The following is a 23,446-nucleotide window of genomic DNA, read 5'->3' as shown; positions in this document are numbered from 1 at the left end:
ATAAAGTTAAATTGAGTTGAGTTAATTGTCTGTCTGTGGATCAATGCTTGTGTTGGTTTGGATGCCTGATTTATATCTTGTATGTTTTTTATATTTTATATATATATAGTTTGTATTTACTGATTGTTGATAGTTTTTAACCACATTTTTTTTAAATAGTTGATTTTATTTCTTTAAATAGCTGTTTATGTTTATTTGCGGTAAGTACCTTTACTTAGTTATTTTAAAGTTATTTGTGTTTATTTATATACTCCATTTACACTGGAGTACATACTGGAGTTGTTGTTAAAACCAATACTAAAGATTAAAAAAAACTTCAGTATAGTGGCTGTTGCAACAAAAACATAACTCATGTGGCGACCCCCCCAACATCTGATAGAAAGAATGTATTAATCTTTGCAGCAACAATATGCAAACTCCAGAAAGAAAGTTCCTGAAAATCAAATGACACCCACGGTGGGACTGGAACCTACGAAATGTTCCTCATTTGCTCTGCTTTCCCTTCTTTTTTATATTTGCCTTGCCCCTCCAGACAGTCCATTATGCCCCATTTTAACATCGAAATGAGCCAGAAGGTGGCTTGACCATTTGGTTAGGATGTCTCCTGAATAAGCAAAGTGCGCATCTCGGCAGCGCGGTGCATTATGGGTAGGCTCGCTGGTAGCCTTCTACCAACTTGTCATTGAAAACGTATGGAGTCTAACGGGGGAAGCGCCGTTGGAAAGTTTTTAAAAAATTTTTTATTGAACCTATTTTAAACATGAATAGCATGTCGTTACTGACTGCCCTCTGCCGGCACACGACAGTTAAGCCTATTTAAGTGCTTATTATTTGACTGAATGTGTGCACTTTACCGAGAGTTGGACCGAGGACACAACACCGGGACGCGATCAAGAAACGGGTAGAGGCTTTCTTCACTGAAGGTTGAAGCAGGTTCTTAAATGACTCTCACTCCATTACGTATGTCCGCTAGTAAGCTTCGTGATGCTTCCGTGTGCTCTCTCGCTTTAAGGATATTGACAAAATAAATGTGTTAAAAAAAAAAAAAAAATTTTTAGCCTCTATACGCCCGTTTGGATCTTTCTTTTCTGTCTGGAAATTGGGAAGAGTGAACAGAGGTTTACAAGCGTACACTTCCGTCTTCTCCAACTTTGCAATGGTGTTTTGTTTTTTTGTTTTTGCCGATAAACTCCATTAGGACAGTTAAAAATGGCACGAAGTGCACATGTCGTTTTGCCTCTTAAGGCTGAAAAGTTGTTTAAACAATGCTTGCCAGCTTTAAGGTGTGTAGTTACGCAAACACTTTCAACGCTCCATTCGCCGCCATTCAAATGACGGCTTTGTATGCTAGTTAAAAAATAAAAGATTTTCACGCATGCGCAAACTTAATGCGCACTTCGCTTATTGCTCCCTGCATTGGAGGTGAACAGGTGTTGTGCCTACGTCCTATTAGAAGGGCTTAGGGATGACATTGCATACTGGGAAGACTGCGGGCTATATATTCATGCTCAGTGCTAGTTTAGTCTAGCGCAAACCGCAGTCAAACTGTGCGCATGGGTGACATTTTCTTTATTTTGGTACTTTGTATATTCACAGTCACGCACAGTTAGAAATGTGCAATTTGCGGTGTTGTGGGTGTGAACACATCCGATGAGCTTCATGGCCAATGGAAGAGGCTCATCTCATTCCCTTTAAAGTCAGTGTGTGAGAGTCACACAGTCAGAAATTGACTCATAGAGTCAGTCCATAAAGGAGATCAAACTGTGTAAAGTACGTTTAAAAGGAATTTCAAGCAGACTTCCACAGGCAGATGATAAGTTTGACAGGGTGCTTGCCACTGTGAAGTGGGCACTTGTGCCGTTTTTCCATTCACCTAGTTCCACACCGAAACGGCATTATTTGCCCGGGATGCTTGCCTTTCAATTAGACTTTTTCAGACCGATTGGTTACAATAAAACCACTTTTCAGAACCATCTCAGACGTGGTTCTGAAGCGCCTGTCGTTTGGGGCTGAGCGCCCGTGTATTCACTGTCATCTGATTGGCCAACAGCGATGCAGCAAGTGCACACCCATTTCCTGGTTTTAAGCAAGCAAGGCAGAGGGCTTAATGGGCTGCACTTTGCAACATTGCCACATCATGCAACGGCAATTCATATTTTGAATGCCCGCAAAAATAGTGGCCGAGACTCGCCACTCGTAAAATGTTATGGGCCCCTCTTGTCTCAATGATGTCTTGGTGTCGGTGTGGTAGTTTTGACAACAATAGTTGTATATATAATAGTTTGGTCAACTCTGTATCACATCTCTGCTTTTTGCAGTTGATGTGGCTTTGTTGGCTCCATGCCGCAATCACCTTCTTGCTAAAAAATGTGTACTGTAAAAAGGTTGGGATTTGAATTAGTATCTGCAAATCTGGGGACATGGTCCTCATTTGGAAGTTCCCTTTCCGGTTTGGGGATGAGTTCCTGCCCCAAATGCGGGGATTTAAATATGTTGGGATTTTATTCACGTGTGAGAGAAGAATGACGCAGGAGATTGAAAGGAAGATTGTGTGCAGGATTGAGACGAATAGGAAAAGCGTTCTATTGATTTGTCAACCTACATTATGTTCCCACCCTCACCTATGGTCTCGTGGTGTGTATTGTGACCGAAAAAACAAGATCATGGATACATGCAGCTGAAATGAGTTGAAATTGCGGGGGCAATATTCAGAGAAAAAAACTTGCAAATTTGCCACAATTTGCCAATTTATAAACTCGCAAATTTACGAGTTTCTTTCCTTATAAAGTGGCAAATTTGCAAGTTTATAAAGTGGCAAATTTGCCACTTTATAAAGTGGTAGATTTGCGAGAAAAAAAATAAAAAAACTTACGAGAAATACACGTAGCGTACTACTTGACTGTTGGTGCCAATACTTTTTGGTCGGGTTTCCAAATAAGGAGATAGTAATTGCTTTAGCATAGATTAACTATATCATGTTAAGCATTCGCTCTTTGAACCGTTGTGTACGGCCACTGGCCAGCGACAGACGCCTCACTTTGCGAAGGTCCACACCCGGAGGATCAAGCATTTAAGTTAATTTGTTAAAATGTATATTTACTTGTACATTTTTGTTTCCAGAATTATTATTTACACATTCATACATTTTGGTATTTTTTTGTTCAAGTATCTAAATTGATGTGTCGAATCTGCTGCTCTCCATCGCTTGCATTTACCTAAGGTATGCTATCATCTGATTGGATAGTGTTAGTCAGCTGACAAGGGATCAGGAAGTCGCTCTAGCTCTCGAGTATGACGAGTAAAATTTAAATTAAGAATACATCCGTCTCCATCCTGCCTTTTCATTTTATTAACAGTGTCCCATTAACCACCAACAAATCCTCACATGATTAGACTATAGCTACGTAACGTCGCAAATTAGCAACTTTAGAAAGTGGCAAATTTGCCACTTTATTAAGTGACAAATTTGCAAGTTTTTTCTCGGAATTATCCCCCCACCCTCTAAAAAAAATATATTTATACGTGGCCCTAATACGCCGTCGTAGAAATTAGTGAAGGGTGGGGGGCGGGGTAAGCTTTTTATTTATTTTATGCTTGCTACCTTTTAATTTCTTTAATTTATTTTTTTTAAATGTAGGCCTATGTAATAAATGATGGCTTGTAGATCAGCTGTTTAGGATACTACTTTTTATTTATTATGATTATTTTTTAGAAGTATTGTACATAATTAATAAATATAATATGTTCTCTGATTTCAACCCATTTCCTTTTAGCCAAATTGGTAATTAGTTAATACACATGTAAATCCCAGCCTTTCTAAATATTAATGTCTAATTTTTTATTGTTAATTTCTATTAGGTCACCAAAACATACTGGTGTGCAGCAGGAGAGGACAAAGTATAAAGTTGTTAGCTAAACCGCCTATACTGTAGAGCATATATCAAATGTGACTAATGTTGCAAGTATGATTTCCATTTTGTCTCCGAGCAGGTAATCAATGGCACACATCAGCACCTGTCAACATGACAGGCAGGACACAGGGTATTTGTTAAGTATAACAATGTTCACAACTGTGAGTACAGTAACGGTAACACAAAATTACACGTTGCCCTTTCTACAATATTTTCATGCATTAAAATGAACCTGTATATTAGTGTAGACCAGTGGTGTCCAAACTCGGTCCTCGGGGGCCGGTAGTCCCGCAGGTTTTGGATATTTCTCTCCTCCAACACAGCTGAAGCTCATCAGCAAGCTCTACTAAGCCTGATAACAATCCTGTTGATTGAAACAGGTGCGTTGGAGCAGGGAAACCTCCAAAACCTGCGGGACTACCGGCCCCCGAGGACCGAGTTTGGACACCACTGGTGTAGACTATATATTGAATTGACCTTTACATATCATACAGGACATATGGAGCATGAGACATGTTTACATAAACAGGAGGCCGAGTTGACCAGTTTTGTAGTTCAGTTGAACTTTTAACATTGAGACGCTAGAGGTCGCTGAAGTCATTCTAAATGTCTTTGTGCCGTTGACCTAGAGTAGTGTCTCTTTCTGGTGGTTTGAGTTGGGCAAGGATCAGTGCATTCAATTCTGGTAATTAATGGAGTGCTCGATTGCGCTTCATAACATCCAGATGTCATGTGACCAATTAAATGCAAAGTATGTGCAAAGATATTTTGCTCTATGGTTGCATAATCGAGAATGGTTATTTTGACATAACTTTATGATAACTATAAAGTATGTTTTCAACATTTTGGACGTAAAATCTTATCTAATCTGATCGGATGTGTCCTTGGAGGCTTTAGTCCCCAACGACTTTATGATAAAGACTATTATGCACTATTAGCCTATCTCATGCCCTGATTGCTATACATTTCGGACTTTACTTTACTAAACTTGAAAATAAATGCTTGCTCAACACGGGTCTTTAATAATCAACTAGGAATGATTTCAAGAGCATCTGAGTATTTTTCATCACACATGTTTTTCTCTCCCCTCCCCCTGAGATCTATCAAGACAATAAATAGATGAACATTGAAACCACAACAAAAACTTTCCCACATGGATTCCTGGGTCGCTAGTATGGCCTTTGTCTCCGCGTTTGCAAGTGGATGTCATGAAATTGGGAAGCACCGACCGGGCGACCGTGTGGGCGTGTTCCAATCGGCCTAACTGGCTCTGCTCTTGTGTGGAGTCCAGAGCGCAAAACGCACTTCTCGAGGGCGCAAAGAAATCTCACACCCTGACGCGCAGACCATCTCCGGCTCAGGCGGACCCCTCCATCCCAGGGAAGGAAACATACACGAGTCTCGCAGCATTCGACATCTCCAGCCATGTTTGCATTTCGAGTTGTTACGCTTTATGTGGGCCTGCTCCTTGTTTTCCTTTGGAATATACCATGTTTCCAGTCAGCTGCTATCATCTCTCCCTCTACCCCGAGGAGGAACAGGGGCACCAGGCTCCCTCATCAGGGCGGACAAAGGTCAACCAAACTCCTAAAAGACATCTTCGCCTCTTCCCATCATATGATGAGCCAGCACAAAGAGGAGCTGAAGGACGATGTGGTGCCGCATGAGTACATGCTCTCCATTTACAGGACGTACTCTGCAGCGGAGAAGCTCGGACTTAACGCCAGCTTTTTCCGCTCCTCTAAATCTGCCAACACCATAACAAGTTTCGTGGACAGAGGAACAGGTTGGTTTTGGGCCGCGGCCAATTCAGTCACATCAATCTTGCAAAGCTTTCTTTTTGGGGGAACTACCTGACATACAGAAAGAAGAAATAGCGCACTTTAGAAAAATAAACGAATTATTCAACTGGGTTTATGGATCAGTCTGCGGATACATATTTTGCTCATGTGCAGAAAACGTGTGACTTTTCCCTTTCGCTGTAGCTACTATACTTAACCCCTGGGTAACACGACAGTAAAACACTAATTGAGACGCTCTCTAAACGAAGGCTGTAAATCAGTGTCAGTACAGGCTTATAAAAAAAGAAGAAGCTCCATTTAGGAAACTTTCCTCTATATGGTAAAGCTACCTGCACACCACTTGTGGTTTGCCTGCCCAACATACCCCCAAATTGGGATGGAAATGAATTGACTGCACATTTTCACATATAGGTGGAGTGGAGAAAACTCGATGTGAGGAGCAGGTGTTTGAGCCATTGATAGTGTGAAAGCAAGTGGTTCGAGTCTTTCATGCGAAAGCAAGTTCAAGTCTCTCGTGTAATGTAGGCCTAATTGGAATGCAATAGGCTACCCTATACACCACACACACATCATATTATATTTATTCAACCTGGAAAGTGCATATTTTTAATTTACCTCTTACACTGCCAATGGGTTCATTCAATTGCACTTTCTGATTTTTCCAGTGATTTGCATTTTTATACGAAGGGTTCAACAAGCTCGAAAAGTTCAATAGGCTATTTACAGTTGGTTAAACACGCAGTCAAAAATTCAAATAACTGAAACGACGCAGTGACTGATTCCAGCTCCACGTTGAATAGGCTATTTGACTCGTTTTGTTAGTCAAAAACAAAAATAAACTATATACTAATTCCAGCTCCTAAGGCACAAAAACAACAGGAGTTTTCGAGCTGCTTTTTGCAGTGAACTGAAAGAAAAAAAAATGCGGCACTTTTGTCCCGTGATTGTGATGTGGTGTGTCACTGGCTCTGACCCGGAGCTGGGACCCTCTGAAAGCCGCATGGCATCGAACGGCTGATTGGAGTATTTGAACTCAGTGATCTAATTGAGTGTTCATGTCATAACATATCAAACGTTGTCGTCTTTCGTAATGAACCTTCGGCCACGATGATACATCATCAAATAGCCTAAATAAAACCAACCAACCAACCAAAAATACTAGCCACTTCCCCCAGCTATTGTGAAGTGATTTGTATTATTTATATATATATATATATATATATATATATATATATATATATATATATATAGTGCAGGCGCCTTTTCTCACCAATTACAATTTATTACGGAAAATATACTTCTTCCCGTCCAGCACCTTCTCTTTCTTTTAATGGTCCTCCCAAAATCCCTTAAGTGTTGCATTTTATGAAGTAACCTGCAGCATTTAACTCTACTGGGAATAAAACTCAAGGCAAAATGACCGATTGAGGCCTGCTTTTATGCACAAGCATGCATGCGCTGCGCTTTTACGCACTAACTATACTTCGTGTTTTGTGTGTATTTGCAGATTATAAATAATCTTTTTACTGGCCGTTATACTATTTTAAAATTAAACACTATGCATGCAGTTTCGAGGTGGTTCTTGATCGTATAATTCAAGATCACAAACGTTTTAAAAAAACACACACAGACATAATGCGGTGTAATTATATCTTATTAAACGCAGCCCTGCCTTTAAATTGACAATGAAATAGGCTTACTGCAAAATTTTATTTGCATTTGTTGACCTGCGACAAAAATTGCGTTGAGTCATCTAACGGAATCTTGATATTAAGAAAAGCTGGTACATTCTTGTCTGTCAACACGAATATGTCAGTAATTTCAACAGGCTGTTCACCCAGTCCGTTCAAGGGGCATTTTAAGGGGAATGTTGTCGTTGGCAAGATGGGATGAAATATAAGAGGAGAAGTGCTTTAATGAGAAATATGGGAATTCAGGCTGTTAATTATTTGGTGAACTTGTATTCAATTTTGTTTAAGGTCTTGTTAAAAAAAAAAAGAGGTAGAAACGTAATGCAGACCAGACGCGCAAGTCACAGAAACAAGCACAAGGTTTCAATCTGTTTTTTTACTGTTTCACCCGGCAGGGTTCACGGAGGGAAACTGACAAGTAGAATCAAATATCTCTTTAGAATAGCGTGTACAAATCACACGAATGTGCGCACGCAGCCTTGTCACTTTTATTTTTCCGAGAAGTTTGATATTTTGATATTATGCTGCATGGTCAACCCAGGCACGCGTTCATTCGGCCGCATTTTTACAACCCGAAAACATAGCATTTAAACAGAGTAATGATTACACTTTTAATGCAATTTCACATCATGAAATGTTAGGCTATATGTAAAAAAAAAAAAAACTCATTGAAAATTGAAGACCACTTTTTTTTTCTTTAAACACCTGTCGTATGCTCAGTTTTGATTTTCCCTTTTGCTCTAGCTTTTCGTTTATCGAAAGTCTGCTCAGCTATAAATCCATATTGAGCGAATTACATATTCTAGGTCAGATATTTGCATTATGCTTTGCAAATTGTGTATTTTTCTTATCACAGCCTCACAGTGATGGAATATTTGCAGCCCCAATGCAAGCCCCCACCGCGGCTTCTGCATGAGAGTATAATGCATTAATTGTGTATCGTTGTTCCCTTTGGCCCGTTACGCGCAGCACCAACTTTACCCGTCCTTATTTTGTTGTAAAAGTTGACACGACTCCTCCAAATAGGCTATGTAAATAATAAATAAATTAGTTACGTTCATTAGATGATCAACATAAAAACAGATTAAGCAAGCAAGCATCCTTTGATATGTCAATTAAAACGAAATGTAGATAGCGTGAATGAAATCGACTATAATGGTTGAGACATGCAGGATTAACTAGAAAACAAATGCCATCAAGGAAGAACATATATTCTTGCACGCTGCGTGCTTTAATCGCATATCAAATGTCATATTTAATATGCACGTCTGACTGTCCTGGAAAATAAATTAAAAGGCGCCAAAAACCAAACGTTTGGAGCTTGCAGCTATGCAAAATAAATACATAAATAATTAAATAGATAAATACGCCGTTCCCCAAACGCATTTGCAAATGTATCTTACTGAACACTGAACAGGCGCACAATTGATTGAAAATTACGTAATAAATAAATAATGACTCCGCGCATGTTGCGCTATTTTTCATGAATTTCCAAGTGTCTCAATGTTATGACTCAAATTTGAATCTTTTTATGTTTCTGTAAAGAACCAAATTTTAATGCTGAGGTGTAATAAATAAAATACAGTTTAAGCATTGTAAAACACGTAATATTTTCAATTAATACAATTTCAATGTAAGATCGGAGGATGTGTTTTAAAGCACAACATGGGTAGAAATGATGAGTATCTGTTTTTTTCTTTAAAGGCTGGTTTAGCGTGGGTATTTGGGGGTGGGTGGGGCAGAGTGGGGGAGCGAAGGCCTCTGTGAGTCCCCTCCCTCCCCCATCTGAACACTGTACACCCTAAGTGAATCTGACTGCAATTATTTTCTTCTTTTATCCTTGCAGACGATCTTTTGCACCCTCCTCTGCGAAGACAAAAGTATCTGTTTGATGTCTCAACCCTTTCAGACAAAGAGGAGCTGGTTGGGGCCGAATTAAGGATATTTAGGAGAGCTTTGGGAGACTTACAGACGACAGGCCTCTACCATATCCAACTTTACCCCTGCAGCTCTGACATGCTGCTGGACTCCAGACCGCTGGACCCTTTGGACTCTACCAAGTCCAGATGGGAGGTTCTGGACGTGTGGGAGATGTTTAAATCTCATAAACAACATCATCATCATCATGAACATAAAGGGAGCCAGCTCTGCTTTCAGCTCAGAGTCACTCTGGGTAATTCCAACGCCGAGTTGGATCTCAGGCTGCTGGGCCTGGACAGGAGCGAGCGGTCCCAGCAGGAGAAAGCCATTCTGGTGGCTTACACCCGCTCCAAGAAAAGGGAGAACTTGTTCAACGAGATGAAGGAGAAGATCAAGTCACGGAGGTCTATCAAGGAGAAAGAGGAGGTGAGAGCTTCAGAGGAGGAGGAGGATTTGGTGGAGGACGGGATGCCCTTCAGGGGGGTCAGAGGGGAGGGGCCCCGGAGGCGGAGGAGGACAGCGCTGAGCAACCGCCACGGGAAAAGACACGGGAAGAAATCCAAATCCAGGTGCAGCAAAAAGGGGTTACATGTGAATTTTAAAGAGCTGGGCTGGGACGACTGGATCATCGCACCCTTGGACTACGAGGCATACCACTGCGAAGGTGTGTGCGACTTCCCGCTCAGATCTCACCTGGAACCTACCAACCATGCCATCATACAAACTCTCATGAACTCCATGGACCCCAACAGCACCCCTCCCAGTTGCTGTGTCCCCACCAAACTCAGCCCAATCAGCATCCTGTACATCGACTCAGGCAACAATGTGGTGTACAAGCAGTACGAGGACATGGTGGTGGAGCAATGTGGGTGCAGGTAGCGGCCATTCAACTCTTTTAAAAGACATACAAATCCACGATGTTACTGTGGGATGGGCGGAAAAGTCCTTCCAGGATACCTCGACTCGCGATATTTGCTTATTTATTCCAAGTCACCGCTCACAAAAATGCACACTCCCTGCCTTAAAGTGTTATTTCTCAACCATGCAAAACCGACGAGTCATCAAACAGGCCCTTGTTTCCCAGAGATGTGTCCATTGTGTGATGGAATCCCATCGGGTGCCACCGTGCACCTGTTCGTGCTGTGAGGCTTTTTGCCTGTCAGCGTTTGGACTTGCAAGCTCTTGTCGTGCAATCTTGTCTGGAGGGCGGACTCTTTTGGGTCTGTGCATCCAGCTCATAATTGCCTCGGTCCGGCTGGAGTCATTAAAGGCTCGTGCAAGTGCATGTTATGCACAAAAAAAAAAAAAAATGAAAGGGGATGAGAATGTCACACACGCACACATGCACACACAGTCAGAGAAGAGGAGATAATGCCTTCAAGAGATTTTTGGCTGACTGCAGATCAGTCGTGAGGCGCTGTGAGAGGGTCATGGTGTGCTTTTGTGGACGAAAAGGACAAAAACAAACTTGTTGGCCCTCTGTTGTTGTAAAAATATGTTTTTAAAAGCACACACGAAAGGTGAACTTAGTCTGCATCGTTATGAAATGCACTTCCGCAGCTTACTGCGCCAAGGAGATGTTTGAAAGTTTGTCTGCTCTGGTGAGGAAAATGTCAAACAAGAGACTCGCAAGTGAAGCGATATTTAAATGCACATTAGCTTTGAATGCACTGCTGTTCATTATTTTTGAGCTGTAAATATTTTGTATAGTCGATAACTTTACAAAGTGCTCCCAATGAAGAAATGAGAGAACTGCATTTCTTTGTAAATATACAAAATGCACTCAAATCGGTATAATTTCTATTCTATAATAATGTTATTATTTGTGATGTACAGAGTTTCATGATAATCATATATTTCTTACATTGATAAGAGTAATTTAAGGTGTATTCAATTTTTATTTTTTATTTTTTGCAGAGGGTGGAAAATACCATTATTAAGTGTCTACCTCATCATTGCATATGGGACCTGAGTTTTGAGGTGCATTCAGTGTAAAGAGCTTTGACAGCATATATAAGATAACCTATATTCATATATTAATGGATACTGTTCCACTCCATTACTGTACAAATAAAATTCAAAACCAAGTCCACAAGTCTTGTATTTGGATTACTTCCACCCTCATTATGTTTTGTGTATTAAAGCCAATAAAACGTTGTTGGACAGCTGTACTACAGTGAAATAAGAAAACTCAATTATTTGCCTCATTCTCATTTCATTTCAGGTTTTCACATTTTTGTGCAAGACTAGAGACAGGCCATGAAAATCATGAGCGTAAAAGCAAACTTTTCGAAAAATACTTTGTGTCTTTACAATAGTTTGTGTTTCTCAACAATACTTCCAATGTTAGCAATGCAGGTCGGTACAAAATGTTATTTAATATTAACCTCCAAACTGGCTTCAGTATCAAACTATTATTTATGGCATATTTCAAACTCAGCAGGTCTTTGTTGATGCTCATAGTTCACAAGGTCATTCAAAACTTATAATATTGGCTTTAAGATGTTGCTTATTCTGTTTTGTGACGAATGACAGGATTATGTAAGAAGAGCAATTAGGTGGATTCCAAATATTTGCAACTTTGTGGACTGTAGTCGCTATAAATTTTAAAACTCAAATGACAAAGAATTTACTGGCAAGTAAAAGTTGACGTGCAAGTCATCTAATTTGTGAGTATGACTTCCTTTCTTATGTAATATCTTGCGGCGCTTTTTAGCGAGTGTCAACAGGCTGTCCCCCTATGTTGGTCGCTGTTTTTTGTTGTTGCTGTTGTTTGTTTTGACTCTGAATGTGGAGGTCTGGTCAGAGCAGGTGTAGATCTACTCTAGTGGGATACATGGCTGTAGGCCACCCCAAAATTATATATATATATATATATATATAAAAAAAACTGCCTCATCACCTTTAAAGGGGAAGTCAACCCTAAAATGTTCTTTACAATAACATGTTCAATGCAGCCCCACTAATGTAAGTAAACACTGTATTCTGATTAATATTGTGTTTGTGGAATATGAATTAAACAGAAAACCCATATTTATCCATCTTGAGGGCGGCCATTTTGCCTCTTGTTGTTGACTGAATATTACATCCCAGTTGCTTACGGCTCACCTGTTTTCTGAAATTGAGATGTGATTGGTCATTACCTGAGCCATGAGCAAGGTTGAGAGCAAGTTGCAAAATGGCCGCCCCCTGAGATGGATACAAATGGGTGGAATTAGCTGCTTAAATCATACTCCACAAATAAAATTAATCCGAATGTTGTGTTTAGATTAGTGGGGGCACATATGATACAACATATTATTGTAAAGGAATTTTTTGGGTTGACTTCCCCTTTGATAGGTGTTAGAAGTAAGCAAAAACAAGCAAAAAAATAAAAACGATAATATAACTAGAGTACATTATTACTTGATTGATTGGTTTAATTGTGTTTAATGAAGTCAGACAATGTCAAAGTGGTCCTTGCATCCTCCAGTTTTTCTAAATGCGGACCTCAAAGGGAAAATTTTAGACGGCCCCGATTTATACACTTTTTTTTAGAACTAACCAACAGCCATTAGAAGCATCTTCGAAATTCTCAAGTATTTTAGCCAGCCATTTGGGAACAGTCAATCTCCACAAGGAACAAATGCCATAAATGGCTGCCAACGACTTTACACAAAAGCCATTTTGCGAACATCGCCATCGACATATGGTGACCGTCCGGGCGGGCGGGGGGATGGGGGGGGTGTCCACAGCCTGACTGTCACTGATATGGCAGCGAATGTACGAAAGCCCAACTATTTCCCAATGAATTAGCCCACCTGGGTCAAGTTTACTTAACACTTTAATGTTTTCCAATCTGTGGATGAAAAAGTTGCAGAGAAAGGGATTGCTCCCATATAGGCTATCGACCTTGGCCTGGAAACAATTAGGAAATTGCTTTGAAATGTTATATGTTGTCCAGACTCTTGTACAGTATCATGTCACTCCTCACATGCTTGTGAGGGGGAAACAGAGGATGCTAAGTGCACTCTTTAGCAGGCGCGGCAAATGACTGACACAACAACCATCCCCTTGAGTATAACCAAATGGCCCTCCAGGCTATATGTCTGGAACGTCACAGCCATGGTGCTACTTGAGACTTGCTATCTTCTCCTGTGAGCATTCTGGGAGATAGTTGGCACCATTAAGGTTAGAAATGAGAAGAAGCAACAAAGAGAGATTAAGCGACTCAGCACTAAATTATTGGATAAGCTTTTTCTTTTTGATTTATATTTATTTGACAAGTTTTCTGGTTTGGTGGGCACTGGCTGGGAGGTGAGAGCGAATGTGAAGGGAACAGTTAAATGGTGATGAAAGGGAAAGGAATGCTTTGTTTACCCGCTCTATCCCCCTCTCCTTAAGTTAAATGTTCCAATAAAACTTCTTCATGACAACCGCCGTATTGTCCCTCTGCTGAAGTAGAGAGAGCAGAAAGAGAGTTGTGTTTATTTGAAACTTGGTTTGGGTGTATTAGTCCAGGCAAACCAAAATTGGCCACGAGTCGGGTTCTTTTCATAAGAAATGTGGAGAATGTATAACACAAATAGTCTTGACACCCCACATCTGTGTGTGAAGGCTCCTCTTTAGGGCAGTGGTAAGATCCAAAGAAAGTGAAGATCGGCATTGTGATGCTGTGAGTGGGAAGCTCGGGAGCCTCTCCAAGATATAAAACTCATCTTGGCTCATAGAGAATGTGAATGCTCTTCATTCTTAGCCTTCCCTTTATCAGTCATGTTCTCATCAGGATCGACATACAGTACATCTTGCTGATAGCCTAAAGACATCTAAAGCAAGTGGAAATATGTTAACTGGGAATCAAGGCGCATCATGACATCCTTTGTTAGGCTCTTAATTTGTTGAAATAGAACTTACGAGAAGAAAAGTGAAAATGAGCCTGACACTTGGCCAAGGCCTGACTTTTATATTGATAAAATCCAGCACAAGCATATTTTCAGTAATGATGTTTCTCATTAGAGGGGATCTTGGCTCCAGAGGGATTCTGTCTTCTCTTGTGTGGTGTACTTCTTGTTGTTACAGTTAGCTGATACGTGGCTCTATTTATGATACAGTTTGATTCTTTTTTTTCTTGACAGGCTAATGCAAGGTTCAGAATATGGTCTAGGTGAAGAGTATAATTGGCCAAATTACTATATCAAAAACCGGTTTGAACTGGGAAATCCTTTTTTGATTTGAAAGATGTGAATGCATGGAACCAAACGGAATCAAATCACTTTGAATTATATCAAGATACGTATCGAAGCACTTTTACAGTGCCGACAAATTCATTAAAATGTAAGCAAAATGACAACAAAAAAGTAGCCTCTCGAGTGGAGCCGTTCCATATAGAATTGAATCGTAATCCCACAGTTAAACCAATCAAATCCTTCAATTTTTGAACTGTCCTTGAATTGTTTCACACCCCATGTATCGATCTTGTGTGTGTGTCTATTTAAGTGCTATGAGTGGACAGAAGGGCCGCAGTGCACGCAGATGGACAGATGAGGGATTCGACAGAGCAGCAGATGCCTGAAGTGACCCCTCCTGCTGCCTTTCATTGAACCACTGGCTCCAACACAAAGGCAGGGGCGGCCCTAAACATTAAATACACTTGCTTGTGCCTGAATGGCAAAGGTCATGTTGACCCCCCCCACACACCGCCACAATTTCCATTTATTCTCATGAACTCATTCAACAACAACTAAATATCCATAATCGCCACGTTTGCTCATTTTTGGAAACTATTTGGACACAACAATCAAAATTTGACAATTAAAAGAAAGTGGTCACACTTGGAAGACTGCCAGTGAGATAAGCAGTGCCCCCCCATTTTGAAGCCCATGTCCCCTCTTTTCCCTCTTCGTCTGTGGAACACAATGATGTCTGTACTCCTCACAATAATCCATATGGTAACAGAAGACAAGACAAAGATAACCTGCGTTAAAAGTTACTCCCATATTGGGATGGACTATGTTACATTATGATCTGCAAGATACACCAATTGCTTGGAAACTGTGCTTTATAAACAGAAGTACAAGTTGCTTGGCTTACCTGCCCAGAGAAGCATGCTTTTTTTTTTTTTTGGTGCTGTTTATTTTCTAAAGGAATGTTGAGGGTGCCCTTTCACCTCTCCTCATCAATTTACTACTCCTGGTCAACGTTACAGATGGTGACCCTGTCCGCGTCATCCCTGATTAACAAGTACACTTACAGATTCTCCAGCAAATCTCTGTTCAGCTTGCAGTGCATCTTTTTTTGTTGTTTTTGGAAGTCTCTGTGAGCTTGTGTGTGGTTCTGAATGAGCTTGAGCCAAAGGTAAATTTACTCTGCTAAGTGTGACAATACTGATGTTTGGGAGCAAGGCAAGGACATGACCTCAGTGCCAATTCACATCCACAACTTGAGTGGACAGTGAGGGAAGGTCATTAACCAACAATGGTACCGTATTTTCAGGTCCAGACACTCTGCCCGTAGGAGGGCAAATAAAGCCTTCTTTGTGCTACATTGACTTGAAATGTGAGTGAAACGTGCACAAATAAATTAAAACGGCTACACAATACAGCATGTTTTCATTCACTCTTTAAAAAAAACAAACAAATAAAAAAAAAGGGTAGAAAATGGACTGACACAACTTTTTGAGGGTTTTAAACCCCCCCAAAAATCCAATTAAATTGCCGGATTACACATTTCACCCAACTTTTTTATATAAATTGAATAACCCGATTGAATAGGGCCCACAATAAACATACCTAATTATTGGAGTTATTTAATCCCAAAAATTGGGTAAAATTAAATTAATAACCCACAAAGCAACCCAATTTCTTGAGTTGTTTTGTGGGTTATTCATTTGACCCAACTTTTTGGGTTAATTGAATGGGGTCAAATATGAACTGCCCCAACTTTTTGAGTTATTTCACCCAAAACATAGGGTCAAATTAAGTTAATAACCTCAAAAGCAAGCCGATTTTTCGGGTTGCTTAGTTGGTTATTCATTAGAGTTCCTTTTTGAGCCAATTTTGGTTATTTTTGACCCAACAGTTTTAGAATGTTACACTCAAAAAACATCCATCCATTATCAATCGTCTACCGGGGTCCTCCCAATCACGGCCCCTCCAGGTCTCACTGTCATTGCCCTCGTGAGTGTTGAATTCCCCCAGCAGAACGAGGGAGTCCTCAGAGGTAGCGCTCTCCAGCACACCCTCCCAGGACTCCAGAAAGAGTGGGTACTCTGAGCTGCTGTTCAGTACGTTCAGTACTCGGCCACAGGGATGAACCCCAAAGTACAGGCGCCTAGCCGGGGGGCAATAAGTATGCTCACACCGTCTCTGCGCTTCTCACTGTGGGCAACTCCAGAGTGGATTGGTACCAGAACCAAAGCTGTGTGTGGAGGCAAGTCCGGCTCGGGCTCCTTCCCTGCCAGAGAGGTGACATTCCATGTCCCCAGAGCTAGCTTCAGTAGTTGGGGGTCGGACCGCCAAGGTCCCCGCCTTTGGCTGTCGCCCACCACAGGTGGTGAGCCTATGGGAAGGGGGACCCAGGTTGCCTTTTTGGGCTGTGCTCGGCCGGGCTCCATGGGTTTAGGCCCGGCCACCAGACGCGTGCCTTCGAGCCCTGCCTCCAGGCCTGGCTCCAGAGGGGGGCCCCGGTGACCCGCGTCCGGGCAAGGGAAACCGCGATCCAAAATTGTTGTTCATCATAGAGGTCTTTTTAAGCCATGCTTTGTTTGGTTCCTCAATTTGGACCTGTTTGCCATGGGTGACCTTACCAGGGGCATGAAGCCCCAGACAACATAGCTCCTAGGCTCATTGGGACACCCAAACCCCTCCACCACAATAAGGTGATGACTCATGGAGGAGGCTCAACCTAAAAAACAGTTAGGTAAAAAATAACCCAAACTGGGTCAAAAAAGGACTGACCCAACTTTTGAGTTATTAAACAAATTAAATTAAAGTGGGGTCTTAAGTTTTGACCGTTAGTGTTTGTAAACAAACAATTAAAAACGGACTCCTCCCATGGCTCAACCCATGGCTCAACCCCCACTCTTCTTGTCAACATTGCGCCTGCCTTCAGCGACCCCCCCACCTGTGATTGGCTGGAGGGGTAAACATTGACTTTCTGCCCAGAAACGTCCCTCTTATGGTAAAACACAACAAAATGGCAAAATACAGGCTGGGGGGTGGTGGTTGATGACAAAATCACCACCGCACATTGACAGAAGCCCAGAGGTGTTGGTTGAGAATGATTTAATGTATATAATCCAGTGTTTATGAAGTGTTTATTTCTGAGTGAAAACTTAAGACCCTACCTTTAATAATTCACAAAGCAACCTTTTTTTTGGCTTGTTTTGTGGGTTATTCGTTAGGCCCAACTTTTTGGGTTAATTGAATAACCCAACTGAATTTGGTCAAAAATTAACCAAACCAACTTTTTGAGTTATTCATTTCAAAACGTTGGGTGAAATTAAATAATAACCCACATAACCCATTTTGTTGGGTTGTTTTGTGGATTATTAATTTGACCCATTTTTTTGGGTAAACTGAATAACCCAATTGAATATGGTGAAAAATAAACCAACCAAAGATGGTTTGATTGACGCAAAAAGTTGGTTAAAATTATATTAATAACCCACATAGAAATCCAATTTTGGGATTGTTTGGTGGGTTATTCATTTGAACCAACTTTAAATAACCCAAAAAGTTGAGTTGGTCCCTCTATGACCCAATTTGGGTTATTTTTAATCCAACAGTTTTTAGAGTGTACACCTCTTTAATAATGATGCTCTTCTATTCTTCTTTATCAATTAAGTTCATACTTCATCCCTAAGTACGTGCCTGATTTAAAAAAAAATATATAAAAAACTTTTCATTTCATTGTAACGTAAGACACACATGCAAACAGGTCAGGGCAGCAAGACATGGATCTGCGCTTGAAAGGTGGATGACTGCGGGGATGGTGGAGGGGGTGCACGAGGACTTGATGGACAACTCCACAACTCAGCAGAGGCAGAGCTTTCACTTAAAAATGGTGCCTGGCCTATCTCAAAAGGTCAGAGCCCAGAACACGAACACACTACATTAATCATGAGAAGCTGTGGCTTACCTGTCTAGTGTTTCAGCTGTTGTGTACAGTTAACCTTAATTATGGCTGATTAGGAGGTGTGGAAGATAAAGGGTCTGAGCCAGGCAAACGACTGGACATTAATAATGCAATTTCAGATTGGATGTGGGTGTCTGTACAAAATTGAAAGAGTAATGTTTTGGCTAGCACTTACTACTTGGATATTTTCTTAATGTTAAATATCCAGGACCAAGCATCTGAATACATTTGTGTACATGAGCTTGAAAGAAACATGAATATTTACAGGCTGCTGACAGATGAAACCACAAAAACACATTGAGTGATCAGTCTTCTCTTGTTTTCAATGCTGTCTGTAAAACACAGGAAATGTTTACACAACAATCAAGAACAACAAAAAAAAATTGTTTTTCAATGACAGATGAAAATGTAGTTACTTTTGATAAAAAAAGAGAGACGTATAAACTAGGAGCCTCAGATATTACTCATACTATACATACCTGTTTGTGTTGGTAAAAGTAATAGTATGATGCACTTTTATTGTCAATCCACAATATGTGCAAAACAGATGGTTGAAATTTTATTCTCAAGGACACAAAGTCTCAAAAATATGACATAAAGAAAAAAACAATAATTCAGTCATAAATAAACAACCAAATCTTCTCCATTCGTATGTTGTTGTTTGAAGTGGTTGAGGAGAGCTTTGAAGTCTCTTTCCACCAGTGGATCAGAGATGTCATGATCACAGCGTGTGTTCGTTGGCAACTAACAAACATGCAGTACATAGAGAATGAATGGTTTATTTCTACAGTCCCATTTCCATCCCCTTCATTTCCAATTGCCCAATCTCTTTCCTTTCTGCATCTTACACATATTTCCATGTTGATGCTCCTCTCTCATCGTCCTCTGCTACTGTCTAAAACCAAAATCTCCGCTGCACGTAAATGTGGTGTCGAAAATCCTGCCCATTTAGGCACAAAAAAAAAGTGAAGAAATCATTGATTAATTATTAATTTCCTAAACATGAATAAATAATGTTCGTATCTGTCGTTTCTGATATGGCAAATAGTTCCAAATATAAAGGCATGTTGAGGTAGCCACAGTGTCTCAGGATCCCACTAGGACAGATCACGTTGAGCCACCACATAGAGAACCAAAATAAAAGCAAAATGCACCAAGCTCCTTTGAAGAAATGTTTACTTAAAATGCATCATGTGATATGTTTGGGGTGACCAGATTTTCAAAATTAAAAAAGGGGACGCTAAAATAAATTTCAGCAACATTAAACGCTAGTCAATCTTCGTCAAGGGAGCGATAGATGGCCGACGTGTCAACGTGTGGGTGGTGTAATTGCTAACGCTAAATGTTAAATGCTATATTAGTTCAACTGCGCTAAACAAGAATGCACTCACCATTAGCCAACCTGTTTTACTCTGTCCCGACAGCTATTGGAAGCTTGACTGTGCCGTTTAGCTCGAGCTGGTCACACATTGTAACATTGGAACTATCGTATTCTTCTCTGACCGGCGAGTGGCAATTGCAGTGGATAGTAAGACTACATTTCCCATGGAAAGTAGGAGGAAGTAGTTCTAGTTCCAGCCAACGGGGTATATGACAAGGAGGAGGCGGGACTTCCGACTTCCTGGTTTTCACACATCAGCTTTTTTTCCCCCGTTTCCTGTTTGTGACGTGTGGGCCGCGTCCCAGTTCTTGTGCTTCCGCCTTTGTGCCCCTCGGTTGTGCGTTCCCGTCGACGGGTGCGAGTGTGTAGTGTGTCTGTCTCAGATGTCCAAAGCATTTCAGAGAGTTTGGACGCCCTGCCCGGTTGGGGGGCGCAGAGGTGAGGGTGCCATCAGTGCCCGGAAACGACACTGATGTGTGAAATCCGGAAGTCTGTGGCATCTACCCCATGCCTATTGCCTGCTACCGATGAGATGCAGATGTGAATTAGAATGGAAACTTGAATTTGGATGGAAATAGGAAGGAATTTAATAGTTAAAGGTGTATTCAAGGATCTTCTCGAAAAGTAGAAGTTTTTGAAAAATGCGCATGCAGAAGACTATCTTACGATTTCTCCTGCTCGTCTGGGGGAAACGCCTACACTCTGAAAACGGAGAGTGATATTTACTTGAAAAAGCCTAGTAAAGGTTGATGCACTCAGAAATTCTAAGTAAGTTTTACAAGGAGGAAAACTTTACTAGATTTTTTTCAAGTACGTGTGAGGTCATCTACATCAGTCTCTGCAGCCGGCCTCACTTTATAGACGTGCTACAAACACTCAAAGTGCGCATGTGCAGCTAGGAACGAGCATGCACGACGTCGTTACGGCAGATTGATTGACAGGATCAAGAACCAATCATTAAGATGATCCACTTGGAAGATGCAGCGACAAAATATCCTTTAAATTCCCTTTTAATGGGAATTTCATTGTATGACTCTATAGAGGGGTTTCCATGCAATTGTTTTGAATTTTTTAAGCAAATTTGCTGAAAATGCACAAAACAGTTATGCGATTTATGCCTTATTTTCCTTCTTTTGCAAATATTGAGAAGGGACTCCGCTGCTGGAGGTGGCGGTACACACCATAGAGATGTGATCCACCAGTAATTTAAAAGAAGAAAAATCAAAAGACCAGGAAGTGACTGCACCGTGCGATGACGTCGTATGAGTTTGCTTCTTGATAAACCGTAGCGTTTCTTTTCCATCTAAAATTGCATTAATATTCGCTTCTTTAATTAATTCAAAAATATTTCAGTTTCCTCGCCCTTCCAAACATACCTTACTTTATCGTCCGCCATTGCTTTTGGACTACAAACGTACGTGTGACGTTGTTGTTAGATTATGATCTCATGCTTTCACTCATTTTTTCCTTTTATTTCACGTTTCAAATATAAAACCAATGCATTCATATTACCACTACTGCTACTACTACTACTACTTATACTACTCATATTAACTAGTATATAGTATTATGATTTTGGATTAATTTACAAACATTGTTGTTGTCATTTATACAAAGTACACCCTCAGCTCATGTAACTTCTGCACAATGCAAAAGATTAGCAGTGACAGTCACGGGTCAGAGAATGTTGGCCCGTTAATGGTGTTGTTGTTCCTGTTGGTGTTTCTAAATCTCGAAGGTCAGTGATGGCACACTCGGCATGACACTGATTGGTGCGAGTGATGCGTGATTGGTGGTAACATTAGATGTAAGTACAAAAATTATAGATACAAAAGTAATTTTCAGACAAAGGTTTTCCTATGGGAAATGTTCTTACTGACATTTTTTTTGTGTGAGCATAAACATGTTGGTTCCGTCACCCTCTGTTGGTCATTGTTATTTCTTGTGTGTTTTACATACATGGCCAACAAAGCTGAAAAAGTGTCAAATTTCGCAATGCACCTTTTAAAGCAAACTAGATAAAATGTTGATTTTAGCATGCTGGAGGACGCTAAAAACCGGATGTCAGCCTGGAAGTAGCCCATGGGCTGGATTCTGGACACCTCTTGTGGAAACAACCAAAACAACACTAAATTTCTACGTTTTCAGGTTGTGTGTTTGGTGCTGGGCGGTTACTGGTGATCCAGAAAGCATTTTCAGTCACAGACCAAACTTGAAAATGCTGAAAAGTGCTGAAAATAAACTTCAGATTTCCTGCACAAACCAATACAGTATGCTAGTTATCACAAATCCCAACCAATGTGAAGAGACACTTTATAGGCAGCCTTGCAAGAAATATTGTAAAACCGCATTGATTTATAAAGCAATTGAATTCTCACTCTTTCACGGTTCATGTCCATGGACTAGATTTTAAGAAACCACAGAGAATTAATAAAATTGCTATAGTTGAACATTGTATGAAACAAAACATAAACTGGCGAGTATGCCAGGCACATGTGCATATAAAATACAAAACTGTATGAACACATTGAATGTAGTGCCAGAGTGAGGTAAAGGCTTCACGCTCTCACAACCCCCTTCTTGGTAATTGCCCCATTATACGTTGGTGGCAGATGAAGCCATTACAGATGTTTTATGATGGGGCCATTTTCATTTTGTCTTCCCAATGAGGGACAATTTATGGCACAAGGCAGTCCTCCATTCAGGGAGTATTGCATTCCCTAATACACAAACACTTTTGCTGTGTTGACACACTCACCCAAACACACACTCCCGCTTGCGCGCACGCACACACACACATAAACAGACACACTAAATGTTTCATTTAATTATGCACATAACTGTGAGTGGGATCTGGTGCCTATCGTTTTAATTCATGGTCAATAAATTAGCCAGTGGTCCATGTCGGTCCACAGTGTGCACTGCATGTGGGAATATGAAGCATGTTAGTGGAAGACCGCATCAAGACGTCTGGTCTGTGGAGTAGAAACTAGCATAAAATAATCAGACTCTGACCCTTTCTCAGCAAATGTTACCTTACTAAAAGTAACCATATAAGAAACAGAGCAAGCAGCAGTTGGCATTTTCAGTATTTTAGCAGTGATGCTAAAGAGTTCGGTGGTGTGGTTTTACAAAGTATTATAAGGCTGCTTGGTATGGTTCTTTCAAGTTACCATTTGGGAATCAAACCATTGATTTATTGGATTCAATGCCAATAAATTGTTGATTACAGAGCTGCCAACCTATAGAAATTCACTTCCAAAATAATTTATCTGAAGTTTCATATTTTAAAAATTCTGTCAGGAAGATTACAGTAACAGACTTTTATGCATGAAGAGGTTGTATGCACACAGTACATAAAATATCACTAAAAACAATAATTCAACATTAGCTATGTTTCTATGGAGTGAAATTTGTGTTTTATTTTCATCAAAAAAAAAAAGGGATTTGAAATAAAAATATTGGATTTATAATAATAATAACAATAATAATAATAAAATATTTGCTAAAACTAAAATAAAAGATTTGTATTTTTTTTTTTAAACTTTTGAAAAAAAGTTTTGAAAACAAGATATGAAAACAAGACCATTATTTACAAAACTTCAAAGTGTTTTGGTTGTAAGTTCT

The 23,446-nt window shown here is 40.4% G+C and overlaps 1 protein-coding gene and 1 long non-coding RNA gene across 2 annotated transcripts; one reads left to right on the top strand and one right to left on the bottom strand.

Moving 5' to 3' along the window:
- The first annotated feature begins 4,672 nt into the window (after window positions 1-4,672).
- Window positions 4,673-11,373, top strand: gdf6a (growth differentiation factor 6a). Its single transcript, XM_077575864.1, has 2 exons — window positions 4,673-5,697; window positions 9,251-11,373. The coding sequence occupies exons 1-2, from the start codon at window positions 5,337-5,339 to the stop codon at window positions 10,201-10,203; spliced, it is 1,314 nt and encodes a 437-aa protein (XP_077431990.1). The 5' UTR covers window positions 4,673-5,336; the 3' UTR covers window positions 10,204-11,373.
- A 7,673-nt stretch (window positions 11,374-19,046) lies between these two features.
- Window positions 19,047-19,971, bottom strand: LOC144057453 (uncharacterized). The gene is made up of 3 exons (XR_013295245.1): window positions 19,830-19,971; window positions 19,287-19,378; window positions 19,047-19,182 (listed from the first exon to the last, which is right to left on the bottom strand). It is a non-coding gene; the product is annotated as an uncharacterized LOC144057453 (long non-coding RNA).
- Between the last annotated feature and the right edge of the window lie 3,475 nt (window positions 19,972-23,446).

Source organism: Vanacampus margaritifer, chromosome 9, assembly GCF_051991255.1.
Source record: "Vanacampus margaritifer isolate UIUO_Vmar chromosome 9, RoL_Vmar_1.0, whole genome shotgun sequence".
Taxonomy (NCBI): domain Eukaryota; kingdom Metazoa; phylum Chordata; class Actinopteri; order Syngnathiformes; family Syngnathidae; genus Vanacampus; species Vanacampus margaritifer.
Note: the sequence above shows the minus strand (reverse complement) of the source record. Positions and strands in the feature narration are given on the sequence as shown.